This window comes from Nycticebus coucang, chromosome 10, assembly GCF_027406575.1.
Source record: "Nycticebus coucang isolate mNycCou1 chromosome 10, mNycCou1.pri, whole genome shotgun sequence".
In the NCBI taxonomy this organism is placed as follows: domain Eukaryota; kingdom Metazoa; phylum Chordata; class Mammalia; order Primates; family Lorisidae; genus Nycticebus; species Nycticebus coucang.
In genome coordinates, this window is record NC_069789.1 from 116,081,908 (window position 1) to 116,107,350 (window position 25,443).

General features: G+C 48.2%; 1 protein-coding gene and 1 pseudogene across 2 annotated transcripts; both read left to right on the plus strand.

Annotated features, from left to right (window-relative positions):
- Window positions 1–14: 14 nt before the first annotated feature.
- HSD17B14 (hydroxysteroid 17-beta dehydrogenase 14) lies at window positions 15–25,421 on the plus strand. The gene is made up of 9 exons (XM_053606482.1): window positions 15–380; window positions 1,368–1,406; window positions 1,526–1,608; window positions 4,486–4,552; window positions 7,877–7,968; window positions 24,268–24,372; window positions 24,695–24,762; window positions 24,878–24,974; window positions 25,076–25,421. Exons 1-9 carry the CDS (start codon window positions 233–235, stop codon window positions 25,247–25,249), a joined length of 873 nt encoding a protein of 290 aa, XP_053462457.1. The 5' UTR covers window positions 15–232; the 3' UTR covers window positions 25,250–25,421.
- On the plus strand, window positions 391–1,354 carry LOC128596780 (40S ribosomal protein S13-like; annotated as a pseudogene). Its single transcript, XR_008383139.1, has one exon. The product of XR_008383139.1 is annotated as a 40S ribosomal protein S13-like (transcript).
- Window positions 25,422–25,443: the final 22 nt, after the last annotated feature.

Genomic DNA, 25,443 nt, shown 5'->3' on the forward strand with positions numbered 1-25,443 from the left:
GTAGCTTGAGGCCAGGATTCTGGGTCTGCGAGAGGAGGGTCTGGGGACCCGGACCCCTGTGCCAGGAGATGGGGATCCAGACCTCTGGATCTGAGGGAGGAGGGGTTGGGGGCCTGGATCCCTGGATCTGAGGGAGAAAGAGCTCGGGGCAAACTTCAGGTCCCTGGCTTTCCTGGCAACGCCCCCCAGGGCCGGGCTTCCACGATCCAGCCCTTATTTATGGTTTGATCCTATGGCCTCACCTGACTTTGGAGGTGGAGAGGGGCCCAGAGTGAGTGACAGGCACTCTAAAATGGCTACAGGAATGCGCTATTCGGGGAAGGTGGTGATTGTGACTGGAGGTGGACGCGGCATTGGAGCTGGGATTGTGCGTGCTTTCGGTGAGTAGGGGTCTGCTCGGAATTTTGGAATTTAAGAGAGGAAGGATGGGGGTAGGAGCTAATGGGTGCGGACTCAGGTACAGGAGGCTGGATCTTTATCTCTAAAATCCAATTTTTGGGTTCGGAGACTAGTTCTCTTTTTGCTGCTTGGCTGCCGCCATCATGGGTCGCATGCATGCTCCCGGGAAGGGCCTGTCTCAGTCGGCTTTGCCCTATCGCCGCAGCGTTCCCACTTGGCTGAAGTTAACGTCTGATGACGTGAAGGAGCAGATTTACAAACTGGCTAAGAAGGGGCTGACTCCCTCACAGATCGGTGTGATCCTGAGACTCACATGGCATTGCTCAAGTACGTTTTGTGACAAGCGATAAAATCTTGAGAATCCTTAAGTCTAAAAGACTTGCTCCTGATCTTCCTGAAGATCTCTACCATTTAATTAAAAAAGCAGTCGCTGTTCGAAAGTATCCTGAGAGGAATAGAAAGGGTAAGGATGCTAAATTCGGTCTGATTCTGATAGCCGAATTCATCGATTCGGTATTACAAGACCAAACGAGTTCTTCCTCCCAAATGGAAATATGAGTCATCCACAGCCTCTGCCCTGGTTGCATAAATTTGTCTATGAACCCAAAACAATAAAATAATTCTTTAACTTAAAAAATAAATAAATAAATAAAATAAAATCTAATTTTTGCAATGCTATGGTGAGGGAGGGAGGATATGCAGTGATAGCCAAAGGCCTGGCAAGGTCTCCAGGGGGAGTTTACTCCCTTTCTCTAGGTTTGTTATTGAAACTGCAAAACAGGTGGTTTGGCTACCTGGAGTAGCCAAAGAGAATTTGTGTCAAGGCTTCTGCCCTTTGTCCCAGGGGATCTATCATGAGACTATGGTCACGAGGGGGAGAAGTCCCACTCCAGGTGGCCACAAGGGGGCAGGAGAGGCCTTCACCGAGGTCTAGGTGGAGCGGTAACGCGTTCTCTCTCTGTTCTCAGTGGACAGCGAGGCCCAAGTAGTAATCTGCGACAAAGATGGTGAGTGAGGGTCCCTCAGTCCTTACTCCAGCTTCGACCCTCAAACCCAGGGGTCCAGGCCCCCAGCCCCTCCTCCTCCAGATCCAGCAATTCAGGCCCCAGCTCTTTTCTCCTGGCAGAGTCTGGGGGCCGGGCCCTGGAGCAGGAGCTTCCTGGAACTGTCTTTATCCTCTGTGATGTGACCCAGGAAGAAGATGTGAGGGTGAGAGAATTTTCTGCCTCTACTCCCCATCTCCAGTAATTACCCTTCTCTTCCTCCCCACCATTCTCCTCTGGGCATTTGCACATACTGTTCCCTTTACTTTCTTCTTCTCCTGGCTAAGCTGTACCTGCCATAAAGGTTTCAGCCCATTGTCACCCACCCACACATGTGCGTGCGCACGCGCACACACACACAGCTTTCCTTGATTCTCACGACCAGGTCATGTCTCCTTGGTTTGTTCTCCTTTATCACTTACACGTTCAAAGGCTCTTATCACACCTGTCAGGTAGATGGAAATGAATAAATCCCTCAAAGTGGTCCTCCTGTGACATTTTATCTTTATGTTCCTGGATTTCTGTCCCTTTTTTTTTTTTTATTAAATCATATTTGTGTACATTAATGCAATCATGGGATACAATGTGCTGGTTTTATATACAATTTGAAATGTTTTCATCAAACTGGTTAACATAGCCTTCATGGCATTTTCTTAGCTATTGTGTTAAGACATTTATATTCTACACCTAGTAAATTTCACATGTACCCTTGTAAGATGCACCATAGGTGTGGTCCCACCAATTACTCTCCCCTCCACCCATCCTTCCCCCCTCTCCTCCCCTCCCTCTCCCCTTTCACCTTCTTCTTGGGCTATAATTGGGTTATAGCTTTCATAAGAAAGCTATAAATTGGTTTCACAGTAAGACTGAGTACATTGGATACTTTTTTCCCCATTCTTGAGATACTTTGCTAAGAAGAATATGTTCCAGCTCCATCCATGTAAACATGAAAGAGGTAAAGTCTCCATCTTTCTTTAAGACTGCATAATATTCCATGGTGTACACATACCACAATTTATTGATCCATTCATGGGTCGATGTGCACTTGGACGTCTTCCATGACTTAGCAATTATGAATTGGGCTGCAATAAACATTCCAGTACAAATATCTTTGTTATAATGTGATTTTTGGTCTTCTGGGTATATACCTAATAGAGGAATTGTAGGATCGAATGGCAGGTCTATTTTTATATCTCTAAGTGTTCTCCAAACATCTTTCTAAAAGGAACGTAATAGTTTGCATTCCCACCAGCAGTATAGAAGTGTTCCCTTTTCTCCACATCCACACCAACATCTCTGGTTTTGGGATTTTGTGATGTGGGTTAATCTTACTGGAGTTAGATGATATCTCAAAGTAGTTTTTTTTTTTTTTTGTAGAGACAGAGTCTCACTTTATGGCCCTCGGTAGAGTGCCATGGCATCACACAGCTCACAGCAACCTCCAAATCCTGGGCTTAAGCGATTCTCTTGCCTCAGCCTCCCGAGTAGCTGGGACTACAGGCGCCCGCCACAGTGCCCAGCTATTTTTTTGGTTGCAGTTCAGCCGGGCCGGGTTTGAACCCACCAGCCTCGGTATATGGGGCCAGCGCCTTACCGACTGAGCCACAGGCGCCACCTCAAAGTAATTTTGATTTGCATTTCTCTGATGATTAAGGATGATGAGCATTTTTTTTTTTTTTTTTTGTAGAGACAGAGTCTCATTGTACCGCCCTCGGGTAGAGAGCCATGACACATGACATCACACAGCTCACAGAAACCAATGATGAGCATTTTTTCATGTGTGTGTAGGCTGTGTGCCTGTCTTCTTCAGAGAAGTTTCTCTTCAAGTCCCTTGCCCACCTTGACATGGTGGGATCACTTGTTTTTTTCTTGCTAATACGTTTGAGTTCACTGTGGATTCTTGTTATTAAACCTTTGTCGGAGACATAAGCTGCAAATATCTTCTGCCATTCTGAGGGCTGTCTGCTTGCTTTACTTACTGTGTTCTTGGCTGTGCAGAAGTTTTTAGTTTGATCAGGTCCCAGTAGTGTATTTTTGATGTTGTTTCAATTGCCCAGGGGATCCTTCTCATAAAATATTTGCCCAGTCCAATTTCTTCAAGAGTTTTCCCTGCACTTTCTTCAAGTATTTTTATGGTTTCATGTCTTAAGTTTAAATCTTTAATCCAGTGAGAGTTAATGGTGAGAAGTGTGGGTCCAGTTTCAGTCTTCTACAGGTCACCAGCCAGTTCGCCCAGCACCATTTGTTAAATAGGGAATCTTTTCCCCACTGAATGTTTTTAATCGGCTTGTCAAAGATCAAGTAATGGTAAGTAGCTAGGTTCATCTCTTGGTTCTCTATTCTGTTCCAGATATCTACTTCTCTGTTTTTCTGCCAGTACCATGCTGTTTTGATCACTATCGATTTGTAGTACAGTCTCAGGTCTGGTAGCGTAATTCCTCCTGCTTTGTTTTTATTTCTGAGTAATGTCTTGGCTATTCAAGGTTTTTTCTGATTCCATATAAAATGAAGTATTATTTTTTCGAGATCTTTAAAGTATGACAGTGGAGCTTTAATAAGGATTGCATTAAAATTGTGTATTGCTTTGGGTAGTATGGACATTTTAACAATGTTGTTTCTTCCCACCCATGAGCATGGTATGTTTTTCCATTTTTTAACATCTTCAGCTATTTCTTTTCTTAGAGTCTCATAGTTCTCTTTATAGAGACATTTCATGTCCTTCTGTCCCTTCTATTTAGTCAATATCTGTTATCTGCCCCCATGGGTTTCTGCCCCTCCATGTGGATCCCTGCTCACCCCACTCCCTGGAATGACAACTGCAGTGTGGCAATGACCAGCTCTCTGCTCTCAGGCAGCTCTGCCTTCCTGTCTACTCCTCTCCTGTTGTGCCTGGTCCTCCTGGGGTGTCCCCCTGCTTCCTCCAGCTCCTGTCCCTTCAGCTCTGAGTGCAGCTTCCCCCTCCCTGCCTTGCCTTTGGGAGCCCTGGCTTCCGCAAGGATTGGTACTGCACCACTGCTCATTCCCACCTTTCTTTCCTCCTCAGACCCTGATTTCTGAGACCATCTGCCACTTCGGCCGCCTAGACTGTGTAGTCAACAATGCAGGCTACCGTGAGTTGTGAGGCCTCAGGGCCACTCCCCATTGGTGTCAACCTACCTCCTGGCCCCACCTGTTCCTCCTGCACCCAATTTCCCCTTTCTCCACCCCGACTCCCCTATTCTGCCACATTTCTCTTCCGTAGGACAATATACCTATGGAAGCCACAAGGCCTGGGCTTAAATCCTATCCTTCCCGTGTGTCCCCAGGCTTGTGCCTTCACCTGTCCATGCCTCCTATGTCTCTCAAATGGGAATGGTGGTCACCATCTAGGGCCCACAGCCTCTGCTCAGTGTGTGCATTTATGAAGCAAGACTGATGGCCCTTCTCTTTGCCAGTGATGGTAAAGATGGACTCACTGGGCCTGATCATAGGACTTGGTGTGATGGCTTCTCAGAGAAATTGCCATCAGTTTACTGACCACCCTTCATGGTCATTAAGAATGCCTTAATATTGGCTCGGTGCCTGTGCTCAGTGGCTGGGGCACCAGCCACATACACCAGAGCTGGCAGGTTCGAATCCAGCCCGGGTCTGCCAAACAACAATGACAACTACAAGCAAAAAATAGCCGGGTGTTGTGGTGGGTGCCTGTAGTCTCAGCTACTTGGGAGGCTGAGGCAAGAGAATCACTTAAGCCCAAGAGTTTGAGGTTGCTGTGAGCTGTGACACCACAGCACTCTACCCAAGGAGACACAGTTAGACTGTGTCTCAAAAAAAAAAGAAGAAAAGAATGCCTTAATAAGGCATACACAATGACAAGTAAGGTCATGGTGGGGGTGGGGAAAGGGGAGAGCAGAGAGAGAAAGAAGGAGGGAGGGGTGAGGAAAAGAAGAGCAGAGAGAGGGAAGGAGGGGTGGGTGGGGCCTTGGTGTGTGCCACACCTTCTGGGGGCAACACGATTGCATGAGGGACTTTACCTAAAAAATGCAATTAGTGTAACCTGGCTTATTGTACCCTCAATGAATCCCCAACAATTAAAAAAAGAAAAAGAGGGCGGCGCCTGTGGCTCAAGGAGTAGGGCGCCGGTCCCATATGCCGGAGGTGGCAGGTTCAAACCCAGCCCCGGCCAAAAACAAAAAAAAAGAATTTTGTTTGGGTGAGTGAAATTGGGAGCAGAACTGATTTTTTATTTTTCATGTATTCTACTATGATATTGTTTTAATAATAAACTTATAAATTATTTAAAATTCTTTAGGATTAACCATCCAAATAGATTTTGCATTAATTTTTAGTGTATTTTTCCGCAGATATTTGTGTTTGTTTAGCCATTTATTCATGTAAATGTAAGTCAGAAATTTTGAATTTGGTTCCTTGGTCTTTGCTGATTAAATGTTTATTTATATTCATTCTGCTTAATCTAGTCTAAATAAAACATGTAAAAATACCAAGGGGAAAAAAAAAGGCATACCTAAGAATGCAACATAAGAATGCCTCATGTGGGCGGTGCCTGTGGCTCAGTCGGTAAGGCGCCGGCCCCATATACCAAGGGTGGCAGGTTCAAACCCGGCCCCGGCCAAACTGCAACAAAAAAATAGCCGGGCGTTGCGGCGGGCGCCTGTAGTCCCAGCTGCTTGGGAGGCTGAGGCAGGAGAATCGCTTAAGCCCAGGAGTTGGAGGTTGCTGTGAGCTGTGTGAGGCCACGGCACTCTACCGAGGGCCATAAAGTGAAACTCTGTCTCTACAAAAAAAAAAAAAAAAAAAGAATGCCTCATGTTGGTAAACTGAGGCTCAGAGAGTGAGTTGATTGGACTGAGGTCACACTGCAAGGCCATAGCAGAGAGAAGCCTCTGGTGTTAGCTGAGCTCCCCTGTCTGGGCTGCACTTTCCTCCTTATATTGTTGTCAGGATTTAAAGAAACAGCAGATAGATGCTAGTGCAGCCTTTCTCTCTGCATCCTCTGTCCACTCAAACAGATGTGTCTTGGCACCTGCTATAATGTGTCCCGCATTCCTTTGTAGGGAGTGAGGGCTTAGTAGTAAACAAAATAGAGAAAATATTCCTGGCCTCTACCGCTCTGGAATGGGATTCATATTCTGGAGTAAGGAAATAGACAAGAAAAGACAAATCCCTTCCATCCTCTTTATTTGTGGACTCCATTTTGCAAATTGGCCTATTTGCTAAAAATGTATGAGTAAGCCCAGAATTGGTACTGGTGGTGCTTTCCTGGTTATTCACGGGCATGAGCAGAGTGGCAGAAATTTGAGTCACCAGCAGCACGTGTTCCCCAGGCCTCTTGTCCTAGCTCTCAGACAGAGATGCCCTATGGCATGGCTGTGGCAGGGAGGTGCAGCAAGGTCCAGCTCTTCTGGGGCTACCTGGCCTAGTTTAAATCCCAGCTCCCACCATTAGTTGGGAGAGGGGGTACTCGAGTAAGCTGGTGAACACTCTGAACCTTGTTGTCTTGTTTGTAAAATAAAGAACCGAGAATCTACTAGTAGAAATTGTTTTCAAGGCTGGGTGTGGTGGCTCCTGCCTGTAATCCTAGCACTCTGGGGGGCCGTGGCGGGCGGATTGCCTGAGCTCAGGAGCTCAAGACCAGCCTGAGTAAGAGTGAGACCCCGTCTCTAAAAATAGCTAGCCAAGTGAAGGCATAGCAAATGATGAGGCTGCTCTGGACAGAAGGTCTGGGAAGCTTCTTTGAAGACGTTGTACAGATCCCTGAAGGAAGTGAGGCAGTAAGTCCCCGATATCCAGGGAGGAATATATACGGAACTGGCTTTTCCTGGCTTTGTTTTCCATCTCTCTGTACCTCCATCCACTAGTCTGCTAATGCCTATCTTTCCATCTCCTTGTCTTCCGAATGTTGTTCCTGTCCCTCTACCCCATCACTCCACCGAGTGTCCCAAAAGATGCCCATGAAGTTGCAAAATGTAGGGAAAATGGGAAATTGTAGCTAAATGTACCTTTATTCACAAAATATTCAATACAAAATTTTATAAGATATTTACAAAATACTCTGTATGTGTTGGCCACCACTTTGTGAAATTTTGTAATGATATTTTGTATTTATTTAATGAACATGCTTATGGTACTGTCTGGTACAAATATTGACTTGTGAAATGTATACCATTAAGGATGAGGTATTGTCCTCATGGCTGAAGATGAAGAAAGTGAGGCACAGAAAGGAAAAATGACTTGCCCAATGTCACAAAGCCAGGAAGTGGCAGGGCTGAGCATCGGAACTGGGCTTTCTCATTAAACACCATGCAACCTCCCACCCCTACCTGCCCCCCACTCTTGCCAGCCAGTACCACTAGCCCCCCCCCCATCACTATTTCCCCGCCCTGTTCTGTCCTGTCTACTCCTTCATTCCTCCTCTCTCCTCATCCCCACCTCAGACCCGCCTCCGCAGTGGCCTGAGGAGACCTCGATCCAGGGCTTCCGACAGCTGCTGGAGCTGAACCTGCTGGGGACATATACCTTGACTAAGGTGAGGGCTGGGCACTCAGCTGCCAGGCTCAAGCAGGCCCCCAACAATTGGATTGAGTTGGTTTTTTTTTTTGTTTAGGTTTTTGGTTTGGGGAAGGAGGTTTAAGACAGAGTCTCATTCAGTTACCCTGGGTAGAGTGCCATGGTGTCATGGCTCATAGCAACCTCAAACTTCTGGGCTCAGGCAATCTCTGGCCTCAGCCTTCTGAGTAGCTGGGACTACGGGCATGGCTATAATGCTCAGCTCGTTTTTCTATTTTTAGTGGAGACAGGGTCTCGCTCTTGGTCAGACTGTTCTTCAAACATATGAGATCAGGAAATCGACCCACCTTTCAGAGTAGCTGTGTCCTAATTGTCATCTCAGTTCAAATGTCACCTCCTCAGTGATCAAAAGGAGAGAAACAAGAAAGAAAAAAAGTCCTTTGGTGGCACCTGTGACTCAGTGAGTAGGGCGCTGGCCCCATACACCGAGGGTGTCGGGTTTGAATCCTACCCTGGCCAAACTGCAACAAAAAAGGAGCTGGGTGGGCGGCGCCTGTGGCTCAGTGAGTAGGGCGCCGGCCCCATATGCCGAGGGTGGTGGGTTCAAACCCAGCCCCGGCCAAACTGCAACAAAAAAATAGCCGGGCGTTGTGGCGGGCGCCTGTAGTCCCAGCTGCTCGGGAGGCTGAGGCAAGAGAATCGCGTAAGCCCAAGAGTTAGAGGTTGCTGTGAGCCGTGTGACGCCACGGCACTCTACCCAAGGGCGGTACAGTGAGACTCTGTCTCTACAAAAAAAAAAAAAAAAAAAGGAGCTGGGAGTTGTAGTGGGCGCCTGTAGTCCCAGCTACTTGGGAGGCTGAGGCAAGAGAATCGCCTAAGCCCAAAAGCTGGAGGTTGCTTTGAGCTGTGATGCCATGGCACTCTACTGAGGGTGACAAACTGAGACTCTGTCTCTAAAAAAAAAAAAAAGAAAGAAAGAAAAGAAAAAAAGTCCTTTTTTATCTGAGAAAGGTAATCCTCTTTAAATGATCAGGCCCAGAAAAGCATTCAAAATGTCACAGCAGGCACATCTCATATCCACTTGAGCTAAATAATTACCTCTGGAAGCCACTTGCTATGTGGGCTCTAGACTAACTGCTGGCCCAGTAGCCATACAATGCCACCTACCCTATAGTTCCACAATGGATGGCCAATAGCTAACTGATGTTTTTTCTGTAAACCCGTGAGAAGTCCTGACATTTGTACTCATTCCCTCTTCCAATTGTCCTTTCCCTGAGGCAAATTGGGAGTCTCAAGCTTCAGTCCTCAGCCTTAAGGTGAACTCTCCCTATAAAAAACAAACAAAAAGACAATTATCAACTCCTTAGACAAGTCTTCCTGCTCTTCCTTGTTTATGTGGCACCTACACACACACACATACACGCACACACATTCTCTATGATAACATAGCACTTTTAAGCGACAATATTTATATAGCAATAGTGACTGCTAAGTACCTGGCACAGAGTGATAAAGAAAACACAGAAGTCCCTGCTGCTGGGGATCTGGCAGTCCATCATAGAGATTGGCAGTGAGGAAAGGACGTGTATGTGTAAAATATGGTATCAGGGAATGATAAACGCCATGCAAACAGTGAAGGAGAGTTAAGGGAGTAAAGAGTGATGGTGTAATTTGATTATATATGTATTTATTTTGAGACAGAGTCTCACTTGGTCATGCTTGGTAGAGCACCATGGCACCTTAGCTCACAGCAACCTCCAACTCTTGGTTTCAAGTGATCCTCTTGCCTCAGCCTCCCAAGTAGCTGGGACTACAGGCACTCACCACAATGCCCAGCTACTTTTTAGAGCTGGGGTCTCTTTTGGCTCAGGCTGGTCTTGAACCTGTGAGCTCAGGCAATCCACCCCCCCTCGGCCTCCCGAGTGCTGGGATTATAGGCATGAACCACCGGCTGTGTGTTGCCATTTAAGAAAACTTTTTTGGAGCAGTGCCTGTGGCTCAGTGGGTAGGGCGCTGGCCCTTATACCAAGGGTGGTGGGTTCGAACCCTGTCTCGGCCAAACTGCAACAAAAAAAAATAGCTGGGCGTTTTGGTGGGCGCCTGTAGTCCCAGCTACTTGGGAGGCTGAGGCAAGACAATCGCCTAAGCCCAGGAGTTGGAGGTTGCTGTGAGTTGTAATGCCACGGCACTCTACCGAGGGTGATAAAGTGAGACAGAGTCTCAAGCTGTCATCCTGAGTAGAGTGCTGTGGCATCATAGCTCACAGCAACCTTGAACTCTTCGGCTCAAGAGGTCTTCTGGCAAATGTCTACATACAATAACTAAGAAAATGCCATGAAGGCTATGTTGAACAGTTTGATGAGAATATTTCAGATTGTATATGAAACCAGCACATTGTACCCCTTGATTGCACTAATGTACACAGCTATGATTTAACAATAAAATAAATAAATAAAATTAAAAAATAAACAAAAAAAGAGGTCTTGTGGCCTCAGAGTTTCTATTTTTAGTAGAGACAGGGTCTTCCTTTTGCTCATGTTGGTCTCGAACTCAGTGAGCTCAAGCAATCCACTAGCCTCAGCCTCCCAGAGTGCTGGGATTACAGGCATAATTTGAATCAAGCACCTTCGGGGTGTGTGGGGAAGAGCCATGCAGCCGAGGAATGGCCAGTGCAAAGGCCCTGGGGTGGAACAGTGCTTGGCGCACAGGAGGAATAGTGAGAAGGCAAGTTGCAGCTGAATGAGTGAGGGGGAGCAGGCTGAAGAGGAGAGCAGAGAGAAGGCAGTAGGGGTCCAAGTTGTGCTGGACCTTGTGGGCAGCGGAGAGAACTTTGCTTTGACCTCAATGGGTTCTGAGCAGAACCAGACGTACCGTGCGTGGGAACTGGCGCCCTCTTGCGGCGTTATGGGGAACAGACTGAGGAACGAGGGCTGTGGCGGGAAGCCCTAGTGAGAAGGGTCTATTCGCCAGGGTGGTCTTGGCCGATCATATCAGGTCGGTGGCCGTGGACTTGATGAGAATTGGCCAGATTTTGGATCCATTCAGAAGCTAGAGTTGTTGGGATTTCCTTATAGAGCAGAAGTGCGGATGGACTCGAGAAAGAAAGGAGTGGAGGGTTTAGGTTTATTTGTTCCCCCATCCCCAGCACCTGGAAGGGCAAAGCTCCCATCCTCTGCAGAAGGAGGGCAGGTGTAGGTGGAGGGGGAGATGTCTGGCTGCTCACTTTGAGGTTCCTTCCAGAGATCCCAGATCCTGGTGAAATGGCCCTGGGCACTTGGGCAATCCCTTGCTCAACTGGTGAACCCTGGCCTCTGTCCTCAACTTCTGTTGTTCATCTACAATTGATCCAACACTTAAACACATAAGACACACCTACACAAACAGCTATTTATTTTTTCATTAGTTGGCAACATTTAAAAAGGAATTTGGTGGCTAGGTGCAGTGACCCATGCCTGTAATCCCAGCACTTTAGGAGGCTAAGGCAGAAGGATTTATGAGACTCTGTCTCTACCAAAAATAGAAAAGTTAGCAGGGGAGGTGGCATGCACCTGTAGTCCCAGGTAATTTAGAGGCTGAGGTGGGAGGATTGCTCAAGGCCAGGAATTGGAGATTAGCCTGAGCAACAAGGTAAGACCTCTGCCTCTAAAAAACAATAGGGAAATTAGCTGGGTCTGGTGGGTCTGGCCTGTAAGTCCCAGCTAATTGGGAGGCTGAGGCAGGAGGATTGCTCGAGCCCAGGAATTAAAGGTTGCAATGAGCTATAATGAGGCTACTGCACCTCAGCCAGGGTGATGGGGGAGATCCTGTCTCAAAAGGAAAAGGAAGGAAGGAAATTAATTTTGCATAAACAACCAGATTACTGCAAATTATTGGTTTCTCTTGCAAAGTTGACAGAGTTGGTATACAGGACCCATGGGGCAAGGAGATTGCTGAATGCAGTCCAGCTCTCTACTGTACCTCAGTCCCCACCTCTCCCCATTGAGCTGGTCCACCCTGTGACCTGACAGTGACCGGTATAGAAGCCTCACATGGGAGTTAAGGGACCTAGATCTGGGGCTTGCTTGCCTAAGTCTTCTGCCAACTCCTACCTGCAACATTGTACAAGTCACTCAACCTCTCTGTGCCTCCATTTTCACATTTGGAAAATGAGATAATAATAGTATCTAATTTGAAGAGTTCTGAGGATTGAATGAAATTAAATTAAATACCCACAAAGCCCTCAGAGCATGCCTGGCAGAGTTAACCCTCTGCAGTTATTATTTATTACGAACCTTGCCACATTTAGTTTCTTGTGGCCAAGCTTTGCCTCCCAGTTTGAGATCCCTGGGATATGTGGGGGGCAAATGGGTCCTGGGGAAAGGGGAAGGAAAAAGATGACACCTGAATGTCACCTTTTCCCTAATTGGGAAGAAAGTGAAGTAAGGCACAGGGTGTGTACTCACCAAGAAGGGCATTTAAAGGCCCTGGGAAGGCACCACTGGTTATATCTTAAGAACATCTCGTGGCTTGGTGTTGGTAACTCAGTGAGTAGGGCGCTGGCCACATACACCAAAGCTGGCGGGTTCGAGCTCAGCCTGGGCCTGCTAAACAACAATGAAAACTACAACAAAAAAATAGTGGGTGGGGCGGCGCCTGTGGCTCAGTGAGTAGAGCGCTGGCCCCATATGCCGAGGGTGGCGGGTTCAAACCCAGCCCTGGCCAAACTGCAACAAAAAAATAGCCGGGCATTGTGGCGGGAGCCTGTAGTCCCAGCTGCTCGGGAGGCTGAGGCAAGAGAATCACATAAGCCCAAGAGCTGGAGGTTGGTATGAGCCGTGTGACACCACGGCACTCTACCGAGGGCAGTAAAGTGAGACTCTGTCTCTACAAAAAAAAAAAAAAATAGCAGGTGTTGTGGTGGGCACCTGTGGTTCCAGCTACTTAGGAGGCTGAGGCAAGAGAATCACTTAAGCCCAAGAATTTGAGGTTGTATAAGCTGTGATGTCACAGCACTCTACCAAGGGTGACATAGTGAGACTCTGTCTCAAAAAAAAAGAACATCTGTGAGAAGCCCGTTCCTATTTCCAGCTTCTGCAATTATAAACACTTTCTTAAACTTTTTTTTTTTTATTAAATCATAGCTGTGTACATCAATGCAATTATGGAGTACAATGTGCTGGTTTTATATACACTTTGAAATACTTTCGTCAAAATGGTTAACATTGCCTTTACCTTACTTTCTTAATTATTATGTTAAGACATTTATGTTTTACACTTGGTAGATTTAACATGTATCCTTGCAAAATGCACCATAGGTGTGGTCCCACCACTTACCCCCCCTCCACTTATCCTCCCCTCTCCCTCTCCTCTCCTTAAACTTGTTTTGTTTTTGCAGTTTTTGGCTGGGGCTGGGTTTGAACCCACCACCTCCGGCATATGGTGCCGATGCCCTACTCCTTTGAGCCACAGGCGCCACCATGATGGTTTGTTTTTTGAGACAGAGTCTAACTTTGTCATCCCATAGAGTGCTGTGGCATCACAGCTCACAGCAACCTCCAAATCTTGGGCTTAAGTGATTCTCTTGCCTCAGCCTCCCAAGTAGCTGGGACTACAGGTGCCCCCCACAACGCCCAGCTACTTTCTTTTTTTTGTAGTTGTCATTGTTGTTTAGCAGACCCTGGGCCAGGTTCGAACCCGTGAGCCTTGGTGTATGTGGCTGGGGCCCTAACCACTGAGCTATAGGCATTGAGTCGGTTTGTTTTTTGAGACAAGTGCTGTGGCATTATAGCTCACAACAACCTCAATTCTGAGGCTCAAGGCTCAAGCGATTCTCCTGTATCTGCCTCCCAAATAGTCACTGGGACTACAGTGCCCACAACAATGTCTGCCTAGTTTTTCTATTTTTCGTAGAGATGAAGTCACTCTTTGCTCAGGCTGGTCTCAAACTCCTCAGGTCAAGGGATCCACCTGCCTCCCCACCTTCCCAGAGTGTCAAGATTATAGGTGAGGGGCGGCGCCTGTGGCTCAGCGAGTAGGGCGCCGGCCCCACATGCCGAGGGTGGCGGGTTCAAACCCAGCCCCGGTCAAACTGCAACAACAACAAAAAAAAAAAAAACAGCCGGGCGTTGTGGCGGGCGCCTGTAGTCCCAGCTACTAGGGAGGCTGAGGCAAGAGAATCGCGGAAGCCCAGGAGTTAGAGGTTGCTGTGAGCCGTGTGACGCCACGGCACTCTACCAGAGGGCGGTACAGTGAGACTCTGTCTCTACAAAAAAAAAAAAAAAAAAAAGATTATAGGTGAGAACCACCATGCCTGACCTTTCCTTCTTTCTTTTTTTTTTTTTTGAGACACAGGTTCACTGTGTTGTACTAGGCTAGAGGGCCTTGGCATTAGTCTTGCTCACAGAAACCTGCAACTCCTGGGCTCAAGCAATCCTCCTACCTCAGCCTCCCTCTACCTCCTGTCCCAATACCTGGCTAATTTTTCTATTTTTAGTAGAGACAGGGTCTTGCTCAAGCTGGTCTTGAGCTCCTGAGCTCAAGGGATCCTCCCTCCTCAGCTTCTCAGAGTGCTAGGATTATAGGCGTAGCCCCCGCACCTGGCTGTTAAATTCGTTCTACCCATTGCTTCTTGCTACCCCCCCCCACAGACCTCATATAATTTTGTCAGTAAGAGTTTCATTGCTAGGGCGGCGCCTGTGGCTCAGTGAGTAGGGCACCGGCCCCATATGCCGAGGGTGGTGGGTTCAAACCCAGCCCTGGCCAAACTGCAACCAAAAAATAGCCAGGTGTTGTGGCGGGCGCCTGTAGCTACTCGGGAGGCTGAGGCAAGAGAATCGTGTAAGCCCAAGAGTTTAGAGGTTGCTGTGAGCCGTGTGACGCCACGGCACTCTACCGAGGGCCGTACAGTGAGACTCTGTCTCTACAAAAAAAAAAAAAAAGAATTTCATAGCTAGATGTGGTGGCTCCTACTCCCTGGGCAACAGTGTGAAACCCCATCTCAAAACCAAACCAAAACAAACAAAAAAATTCACACATACCAACATACCACCACCAGAGGGTTTGAATGGAACATTTGTTTTTTATTTTTGAGATTTTATTTTGGACATGATTTAAGATTTACAAAATATTGCCAGAATAATACAGAGAAGTCCTGTATACTCACATTCTCCATTGTTAACACATCACCACGTTGGCTTTCCCTCTTTCTTTTCTTTTTTTTATTATTATTAAATGAGATCATGGGGCACCATACACTAGTTTTACAGACCATTTGACATATTTTCATCACACTGGTTAACATAGCCTTCCTGGCATTTTTTTAGTTATTGTGTTAAGACATTTATATTCTACATTTACTAAGTTTCACATGTACCCTTGTAAGATGATCCCGCCAATCACGCTCCCTCTGCCCATCCTCTGCCTCCCTCCCCTCCCTCTCCCTCTTCCCCATATTCTTAGGTTATAACTGGGTTATAGCTTTCATATGAAAGCCATAAATTAAAAAAAAAAAAAAAAAGCAAGCCATAAATTAGTTTCATAGTAGGGCTGAGTACATTGGATACTTTTTCTTCCATTCTTGAGATACTTTACTAAGAAGAATATGTTCCAGGGCGGCGCCTGTGGCTCAATGGGTAGGGCGCCGGTCCCATATGCCGGAGGTGGCGGGTTCAAGCCCAGCCCCGGCCAAAAAAAAAAAAAAAAAAAAGAAGAATATGTTCCAGCTCCATCCATGTAAACATGAAAGAGGTAAAGTCTCCATCTTTCTTTAAGGCTGCATAATATTTTTTCTTTGAAACAGTCTCACTCTCTTGCTCTGGGTTGAGTGCCCTGGTTTCATCATAGCTCATAGCAGCAACCTCAAACTCTTGGGCTCAAGTGATCCTCCTGCTTCAGCCTCCCAATTAGCCGGGACAACGGGCACCTGATACAATGCCCTCTGTTTTTTTTTTTGTTGTTTGTTTTTTTTGTAGAGACAGAGTGAGGCCCTCTAGCCTAGTAGAATACAGTGAAACTGTGTCTCAAAAAAAGAAAGAAGGAAAGGCCAGGCATGGTGGTTCTCACCTATAATCTTGACACTCTGGGAAGGTGAGGCAGGTGGATCCCTTGAACTCAGGAGTTTGAGATCAGCCTGAGCAAAGAGAGACCTCATTCTGTCACCCTTGGTAGAGTGCCATGGCGTCACACAGCGCCCTACCCACTGAGCCACAGGCACCGCCCTGTATTTTTTTATTTTTAGTAGAGACAGGGTGTCGCTCTGGCTCAGGCTGGTCTTGAACTCCTGAGCTAAAGTGATCCTCCTTCCTCAGCCTCCCAGATTACTAGATTTACAGGGTTAAGCCACCACACCTGCCAGCTTTCTTTCTGTCTTTGCCTCTGAATTATTTGAAAGTAATTTGTAGGCATGATGTATCTTTTTTTTTTTTTTGAGACAGAGTCTCACTTTGTCACCCTTGGAGAGTGCCATGGCATCATAACTCAGAGCAACCTCAAACTCCTGAGCTTAAGTGATTCTCTTGTCTCAGCCTCCCAAGTAGCTGGGACTATAGGCGCCCGCCACAATGCCTGGCTATTTTTTTTAGAGATGAGGTCTTGCTCTGGCTCAGGCTGATCTCGAATCTGTGAGCTCAGGAAATCCACCCCCCTCGGCCTCCCAAGTGTTGGGATTACAGGCGTGAGCCACTGCGCCCATGATGTCCCTTTACCCCTAAGTAAAGGAGCATCATCTGAGTCTCTACAGCTTGTAAAGTATAAGGGCTGTCTACTTGGAGCATATTTTCTGACAAGAAGAACATTCTCTTACACAATCACAGTCTCTTATGTAATCCTCAAGATCAGATTAACATCTATACTATGGTTTTGGCTAATCTGTAATTCAGATCATTAGGATTCTCAGCCTGATCACATGTCAGCTCCTCCTAGTAGCAAGTCCCCCAGATAAGGACTCGAGCACAGGGTGTGTAGGACACATCCCAGGAGGCACCTCTCACCAGGAGGGGCATTGTCAAGGATGTGTCAGGCATAGGAGATATAATGATTTATTTTATGGTTTAAAAAGTCTTAGGATGGGCGGTGCCTGTGGCTCAGTTGGTAAGGCGCCGGCCCCATATACCGAGGGTGGCAGGTTCAAACCCGGCCCCAGTTGAACTGCAACCAAAAAATAGCCGGGCGTTGTGGCAGGCACCTGTAGTCCCAGCTACTTGGAGGCTGAGGCAAGAGAATCACGTAAGCCCAAGAGTTAGAGGTTGCTGTGAGCTGTGTGACGCCACGGCACTCTACCGAGGGCGGTACACAGTGAGACTCTGTCTCTACAAAAAAAAAAAAAAAAATAGAAAAACTGGGCGGCGCCTGTGGCTCAGTGAGTAGGGCGCCGGCCCCGTATGCCAAGGGTGGTGGGTTCAAACCCAGCCCCGGCCAAACTGCAACAACAACAAAAAAAATGGCCGGGTGTTGTGGTGGGCGCCTGTAGTCCCAGCTGTTGGGAGGCTGAGGCAAGAGAATTGCGTAAGCCCAAGAGTTAGAGGTTGCTATGAGCCGTGTGATGCCACAGCACTCTACCAGAGGGCAGTACAGTGAGACTCTGTCTCTACAAAAAAAAAAAATAGAAAAACTGAGACAAGAGGATCACTTGAGTCCATGAACTTGAGGTTGCTGTGAGCTATAATGCCATGGCACTCTAGTCAAGGGTGCCAGAGTGAGACTCTGTATAAAAAAAAAAAAAAAAAAAAAAAATACCAGGGGTGGAGGGTTTCAAACAAGGTCCTGGCCAAAAACTGAAAAAAAAAAAAAAATTAAGGCGGCGCCTGTGACTCAGTGAGTAGGGCACAGGCCCCATATACCGAGGTGGCTGGTTCAAACCGGGCCCTGGTCAAACTGCAACCAAAAATAGCTAGTGTGGTGAGCGCCTATAGTCCCAGCTACTTGGGAGGCTGAGGCAAGAGATTCGCCTAGGTCCAGGAGTTGGAGGTTGCTGTGAGCTGTGATGCCACAGCACGCTACCAATGGCGATAAAGTGAAACTGTCTCTACAAAAAGAAAAGTTGATTCTGGACTCTTGAATCTGGCTTTTTGGCCTTCGTGGTGGAGATTGTGATTGAAGCCTATGACTTCTTATGCTAGAGAAAACAAGAAAGGGATTAGGGCTATTTATATAGTCAAGGAAATGATATCTTGCGGGCAGCAGGGTCCAGAGAGAATTGAGGAGGATGGGGAGTACAGGTTGTAGACTCTCAGAGCTGGATTGGTTCTTAGAGACCTTTCCATTCATTCATTAAATGCTAACTCAAGTTCTAGGTGCTGAGGCTACAGAGGGGACACATGGTCTCTGACCTTGTGGAGCTCCCAGTCCTGGGGCTCTCTAGGTGTTACTATGTAGACTGTTGAGTTCCTAGAGTGTTTTGCATTAGGAAGGAGATGGGTGTTGCTCTGGGACAGGGTGACTGCAAGGCTGCAGGTTCTGGGATTTGGGCCAGGCTTCCTGGAAAAAGTGAAAGAGGAGCTGCATTCACCAGGGGAGGGGTGGGGAGGGGTAGAGAAGGCGATGCGGGAGGGGGTGCAAAGGCCTGGTGCTGCTAAGGGGCTGGGTGGAGTGAGAGAAGGGAGTGGGGCAGGGAAAGGCTGGAGGGGGGAACAGATTAGGCAGGGTCTTGAAAGTCCCGCTGAGTCATCTGGTCTTTTTTTTTTTTTTTTTTGAGACAGTCTTACTCTGCCACCTTCAGTAACGTGTGTAGCATCATAGCTCACAGCAATCTCAAACTCCTGTGCTCAAGAGATTCTCTTGCCTCAGCCTCCCAAGTAGTTAGGACTACAGGTGCCCACCATAACACCTGGCTAATTTTTCTATTTTTAGTAGAGACAAGGTCTTGCTCTTGCACAGGCTGGTCTGGAACTCCTGAACTCAAGTGATCCACCCACCTGGGTCTCCCAGAGTGCTGAGATTATAGACTTGAGCCACCACACCTGGCCAAGGCATCTGGTCTTTATCTTAAAAGCAGTAGAGAGCCATGAAAGGTATCTGATCAAGGAAGTGATGCCATCTCACTGATATTAACTTTCCTTGTGTGAGGGACAAATCAGAAGGTCAAATGTGAGGGCAGGAAAAATATTATTAGATGATTGCAATTGTTTGAAGGAGAAGTTCTTCTCTGATCTCACCTCCCACCACACTGGCCACCTTGCTGCCACACACAGCAGGCTCACTGTCCCTTGGGGCCTTTGCACTCTGTTCCCTCTACCTGGCAAGTTCTTTTCCCAAATTTACCACAGCACACACCCTTAATTCAGGTCTTTGTTGAGCCTTCCCAAGCCCTCCCTGAACATGCTGTTTAAAACTGCAACCATGGGGCGGCACCTGTGGCTCAGTCGGTAGGGCGCCAGCCCCATATGCCGAGGATAACGGGTTCAAACCCGGCCCCGGCCAAACTGCAACCAAAAACTAGCTGGGCGTTGTGGCGGGCGCCTGTAGTCCCAGCTACTTGGGAGGCTGAGGCAAGAGAATTGCTTAAGCTCAGGAGTTGGAGGTTGCTGTGAGCTGTGTGAGGCCACGGCACTCTACCGAGGACCATAAAGTGAGACTCTGTCTCTACAAAAAAAAAAAAAACTGCAACCATGGGTGGCACCCGTAGCTCAGTGGGTAGCGTGCTGACCACATGCACCGAAGCAGGAGGGTTCGAACTCAGCCCAGGCCAGCTAAACAACAGTGATAACTGCAACAACAACAAAAAATAAATAGCCGGACGTTGTGGTGCACACCTGTAGTTTTAGCTACTTGAGCTGAGGCAAGAGAATCGCTTAAGCCCAAGAGTTTAAGGTTGTTGTGAGCTATGACACCATGGTACTCTACCCAGGGTGACAGCTTTGGATTTTGTCTCTAAATAAATAAATAAAACTGCAGCCGCTCCAACACTCCAAGCCCCTCATCCTCTGTGTTGTGTCACGCTCCTCATCCCTTACCTGTTTGTGCATAGCTGCCAGAACCTCGGTTCCATGAGGGCTGGAATCTCTCTGTCTTGTTTTCTTAAGGATCCCAAGCATTTACCACAGCACCTGGCACACAGTAGGTGCTCAGTAAATGTTTGCTGATTGACTGAATGAGGCAGGAAGAATTGTATAGATTTGGATCTTAGGAGGTACAGCTGCCAGGACTTGCTGCTAGAGTGGTTGAGGAACTGAGGGAGGCCAAGGCTCTAGAAAACTCCCAGGTCTCTGACTTGAGCTCCCCAGGTGGGAGCCAGTACCAGGTCAGAAGCCTGGAGGGGGAAGCAGGGCTAGGCTTTAGGGGGTCAGGAGGTGAGCTCTGTATGGAAACATGAAATGGAGATGTCTGGGTCCTCAGGAACTCCAGAGAGGGGGATCCTAGATAGATTTAGAGGATGGTGGTGAAAAACCAACAAATTTGGGAGTTGCCTCGGCAGAGCCTGGAGAGTGAGAAGCAGGAACCCTGATGTTTAGGGAACATAGGATCAGGCCCCAGTGAGGCTGGAAGACATTGGGAGAGCTGGCTGTGCAAATTGCATCTGAAGGGAGGGACTGAGGGTGGGGGAGGGGAGTCAGACTAGTACCAGCCCTTCCTGCGGGACCTTGATGTGGCCAGCGCAGGTGGTCAGCGACCTTGGGGCAATGGGGAAGGACACTGGCCCAGGAATGTGTACCATGTGCAAGGGCTCGGGTGTGTGGGACAAATATTTACTCAGCTCCAGCTTTGTGCCTGCCACTGAGTGAGGGTGGCAGGAACCAGGTCTCTGTGGGAGGCTCCCACTGGCAGCAGGGTGGGTGCAGGGAAGGTGGGGAAAAGCTGCAGGGACAGAGGGAAGCTGATGTGAGCTGGGGAGAGGGTGAGGACTGTTCCCTGAGCATACAACCAGAGGACATCCTCCTAACCCCTACATACATTTCTCATGCTCTAATTATCTCAGAGTTATTGGAAATTCCTATTTATTTGTGGATTTGGCCTCAGACTGCCTGGCTCTGTCGGGCATCACATGATCCTCTGTGGGTATCATCAGTCCCTTTGTTCCTCAAGTCTCCCCACTTGTAAAATGGGTCTACCAGTTGTACCTCTTTATAGGGCTGTTAGGAAGATTAAATGAGTTAATCCATGTGAAAAGCTGAGAACAGGACTGGACATGTACCAGGTCTTCAATACATTCAAGAGATTTTTGAGGCTGGGCATGGTGGCTCTTGCCTTTAATGCCTGTACTCTGGGAGGTAGAGGCTGGAGGATCCCCTGAGCTCAGAAGTTGGAGACCAGCCTGAGCAAAAGCAAACTCCACCATCTCTACTAAAAAAAAAACAGAAAACTAGCAGGGTGTCATGGCAGGTGCCTGTAGTTTCAGCTACTCAAGAGGCTGAGGCAGGAGGATCTGTTGAGCCCAAGAATTTGAGGTTGCTGTGAGCTATGATGTCACCACAACACTCTACCCAGAGTGATGGGATGTGAATCTGTCTCAAAAAAAAGGCTCAGTATCTATAGCACAGTGGTTACAGCGCCAGCAATGTACACCGAGATTGGTAGGTTCAAACCTAGTCCAGGCCAGCTAAAACAACAATGACAACTGCAACAAAAAATAACTGGGCATTGTGGCAGGTGCCTGTAGTCCCAGCTACTTGGGAGGCTGAGGCAAGAGAATCACTTAAACCCAAGAGGTGGAGGTTGCTGTGAGCTGTGATGCAATGACACTCTACTGAGGGGGACATAGTGAGACTCTGTTTCAAAAAAAAAAAAAAAAAAGATTCCAGGCAGTGGGAACAATAAGCACAAAGGTCCTGAGGTTGAAACACACAGGGTGTGTTTGAAGATACAGCACAGCAAAGGGTGGAGGCCATTTTTGAGGGAGTGGAGGTTTGAAAGCGTTGGTGGGTGAAGCAGAGAGGGAAGGAACACATTTAGATTCCCACTCTGAGAGCCTCCTGGGGTGCCAGCTAGAGTTCATTAATATTAAGTGGCAGGAACAGGCCTTGCCCCACCAGCTCAGCTGCCAGAGGCAAGCAAGAGGAAGAACTTGAGTTTATCTAAGGTCATGTGTAGTGAAAGAAGATACACAGAGAGAGGGAGAGCGAGAATGTTTAGAGACCTCCAGGTAGCCAGGGAGTTCCAGGGGAGAAGTTGGTAGAAAATTTGGTGTATTCTTTTTTTTCTTTTTTTTTGAGACAGAGCCTCAAGCTGTCCCTGTGGGTAGAGTGCTGTGGCATCACAGCTAACAGCAACCTCCAACTCCTGAGCTCAAGTGATTCTCCTGCCTCAGCCTCCCAAGTAGCTGGGACTACAGGCGCCCACCACAATGCCTGGCTATTTTTTGGTTGCAGCCATCATTGTTGTTTGGCGGGCCCCGGGCTGGATGTGAACCCGCCAGCTCAGGTGTATGTGGCTGGTGCCTTAGCTGCTTGAGCCACAGGCGCGGAGCCTGAAAATTTGGTGTATTTCATGAAGGCCTCCCACATCACATTCTGATCACAGACGTCTATAAAACTCAGGCCTGGTGTGGCAGCACATATGGTCCCAGCTACTTAAGAGGCTAAAGCAGGGGGAGGAGGAAAAGCAGAAAGAGGGATGGAGGGAGGGGGTGGGGCCTTGGTGTGTGTCACACTTTATGGGGGCAAGACATGATTGTAAGAGGGACTTTGCCTAACAATTGCAATCAGTGTAACCTGGCTTATTGTACCCTCAATGAATCCCCAACAATAAAAAAAAAAAAAAAAAAAGAGGCTAAAGCAGCAGGATCATTTGAGCCCTGGAGTTTGAAGCTGCAGTGAGCCATGACAACACCATTGCACTCTAGCATGGGCAACAGAGTGAGACTCTGTCTCAAAACAACAACAAAACCCTCAGAGATGTGGTACCTGTGGCTCAAGGAGTAGGGTGCCAGCCCCATATACCAGAGGTGGTGGTTTCGAATCCAGCCTGGGCCCGCCAAACAACAATGCCGGCTGCAACCAAAAAATAGCCGGGCATTGTGGCAGGTGCCTGTAGTCCCAGCTACTTGGGAGGCTGAGGCAGGAGAATCGCTTGAGCCCAGGAGTTGGAGGTTGCTGTGAGCTGTGATGCCACAGCTCTCTACCCAGGGCTACAGCTTGAGGCTCTGTCTCAAAAAAAAAAAAAAAAAAAGCAAGCAAACCAACCAACAAACAAAAGAAGCCCTCAGAGAAACTATCTTCTCCATGGATTAAAGAACGTCCTCCCATTTTTTGCAAAATACACAGCCTTCTGGATCTATCTTCCATTTTCTTTTTTTTTGAGACAGAGTCTCACTATGTTACCCTGGGTAGAGTGCCATGGCATCACAGCTCATAGCAACCTCCAACTCTTGGGCTTAGGTGATTTCTTGCCTCAGTCTCCCAAGTAGCTGGGACTACAGGTGCCTGCCACAACACCTGGCTATATTTTATTGTGGTTGTCGTTGTTTAGCTGGCATGGGCCTGGTTCGAACCCACCAGCCTTGGTGTATGTGGTTGGTGCCTTAACCACCACGCCACAGGCTCTGAGCCCATATTCCATTTTCCTGTCTTGATATAGACAGTTTGAGTAACATATAAACACCCTGAGAAGGCTGGGCGTGGTGGCTTATGTGTGTAATCCCAGCACTCTGTGAGGCCGAGGTGAGCCAATCACCTGAGCTCACAGGTCCAGTACCAGCCTGAGCAAGAGTAAGACCCCATCTCTAAAAATCACCAGGTGTTGTGGCAGGCACTTGTAGTCCCAGCTACTTGGGAGGCTAAGACAAGAGAATCGCTTGAGCCCAGGAGTCTGAGGTTGCTGTAGCTATAACGCCTCAACACTCTACGGGGCCGCAAAGTTACACTCTGTCTCAAAATAAATAAATAAATAAATAAATGCCCAGAGAGAAATACAGACAAAGATAGTTAGAAACTGAGTAGAAGAGACACAAAGAGAAACCCCTTCAGACAAGAAAAAGCTTCAAGGGTGGCGCCTGTGGCTCAGTGAGTAGGGCGCTGGTGGCAGGTTTGAACCCAGCCCCAGCCAAATTGCAACAAAAAAATAGCCGGCGTTGTGGCGGGTGCCTGTAGTCCCAGCTACTCGGGAGGCTGAGACAAGAGAATCGCCTAAGCCCAAGAGCTAGAGGTTGCTGTGAGCTGTGATGCCATGGCACTTTACCGAGGGGGACAAAGTGAGTGTCTCTAAAAAAAAAAAAAAAAGAAAGTGCTTCAAGTCCTGAGATCAGAGACCCTAGGGCAAACCAGAGAAGGTGCTAGATGCTGTCCCTATGGACCACTGAGATCAACTAGAAACCTGCCAGGAAGATGGCCATTGTCCTAGACATCAGGATGCGGGCAGCTGCAGTTTTTTTGTGGGCTAGGGTGGCTTATTCTGCTTCCTGTCTCCCTAGCTTGCCCTTCCCCACCTGCGGAAGAGTCGAGGGAACATCATCAACATTTCCAGCCTGGTAGGGGCAATTGGCCAGTACCAAGCAGTTCCCTATGTGGCCACCAAGGTATGTCAGCCCCTGCCCCTTTCTTCCTCACGCCCCCTGGACCTTGCCTTTGAGGCCAGACAATTTAAGAGCAGAACCCAGCAAGACCTTAGCTAGGAGAATCCTATATCCAACTCCCTTATTCAGCCCAAGCCATAACCTGTGACTAGTTGTCATGCCCCAGGTTTCTCCCAGGAAACAAGCAGGGCCTGGGTGCATCTAAGGAGGGTATTGCTTATCCATTTAGATGCTATGACTTGATGCTGCCTGTCGGGGGGGAGAGGACAGGAGGGGCTCCATCGCTGGAGGACTGAATTTTTTGCCCTGGCCTTGTTTTCTGCAGGGGGCAGTAACAGCCATGACCAAAGCCTTGGCCCTGGATGAGAGTCAGTACGGTGTCCGAGTCAACTGGTGAGCAGCTCCAAGTAGGCCAAAAGAGCCTCCTGGGGGATCTGGAAAGGCTGGGAGTGAGCCCAAGAGGCAGTATTTGAGCCAGACTTCTCTGATCTCCTCTCCCATCCCCCAGTATCTCTCCAGGAAACATCTGGACCCCACTATGGGAACAGCTGGCAGCCTTAACACCTGATCCCAGCGCTACAGTCCAAGAGGGCACCTTGGCCCAGGTAGGAGTGGGGATCAGTGCCCACTTGAAGAAAGTGGCCTGGGGATGTGTGGTCATCAAGCGAGCTCCTCCTGACCTCCATTCTCTCCCTTCTCTCCCCAGCCCCTGGGCCGCATGGGTCAGCCTGCTGAGGTGGGGGCTGCAGCAGTGTTTCTGGCCTCTGGAGCCACCTTCTGCACAGGCATCGAGCTGCTTGTGACAGGGGGTGCAGAACTGGGCTATGGACGCAAGGCGGGTCATGTCACCCCCGTGGATGCCCCTGCTACCCCTTCCTGATTTCCCACATTTCCACTTTCCCCTCTCTGTGTAGGACACTTCCCCCCCCCCATATTCCAGCCTATACCATCTGCCTCCCAGGTGCAGCCCCCAGCCCCTTAGACTTGAAGCCCACTTTCGAAAGGTTCCAGATCACCCTGTAGTTTCCTATTAAAGAAATTTGCAGCTAGCAGGATGAGGACATCAGTTATATT

Coding starts and splice junctions, on each gene's coding strand:
- HSD17B14 (XM_053606482.1), top strand. CDS start 233: ATGGCCTCACCTGACTTTGGAGGTGGAGAGGGGCCCAGAGTGAGTGAC. Junction 24,373..24,694: donor TTCCCTATGTGGCCACCAAG/GTATGTCAGCCC, acceptor TGTTTTCTGCAG/GGGGCAGTAACAGCCATGAC. Junction 24,975..25,075: donor AAGAGGGCACCTTGGCCCAG/GTAGGAGTGGGG, acceptor TTCTCTCCCCAG/CCCCTGGGCCGCATGGGTCA.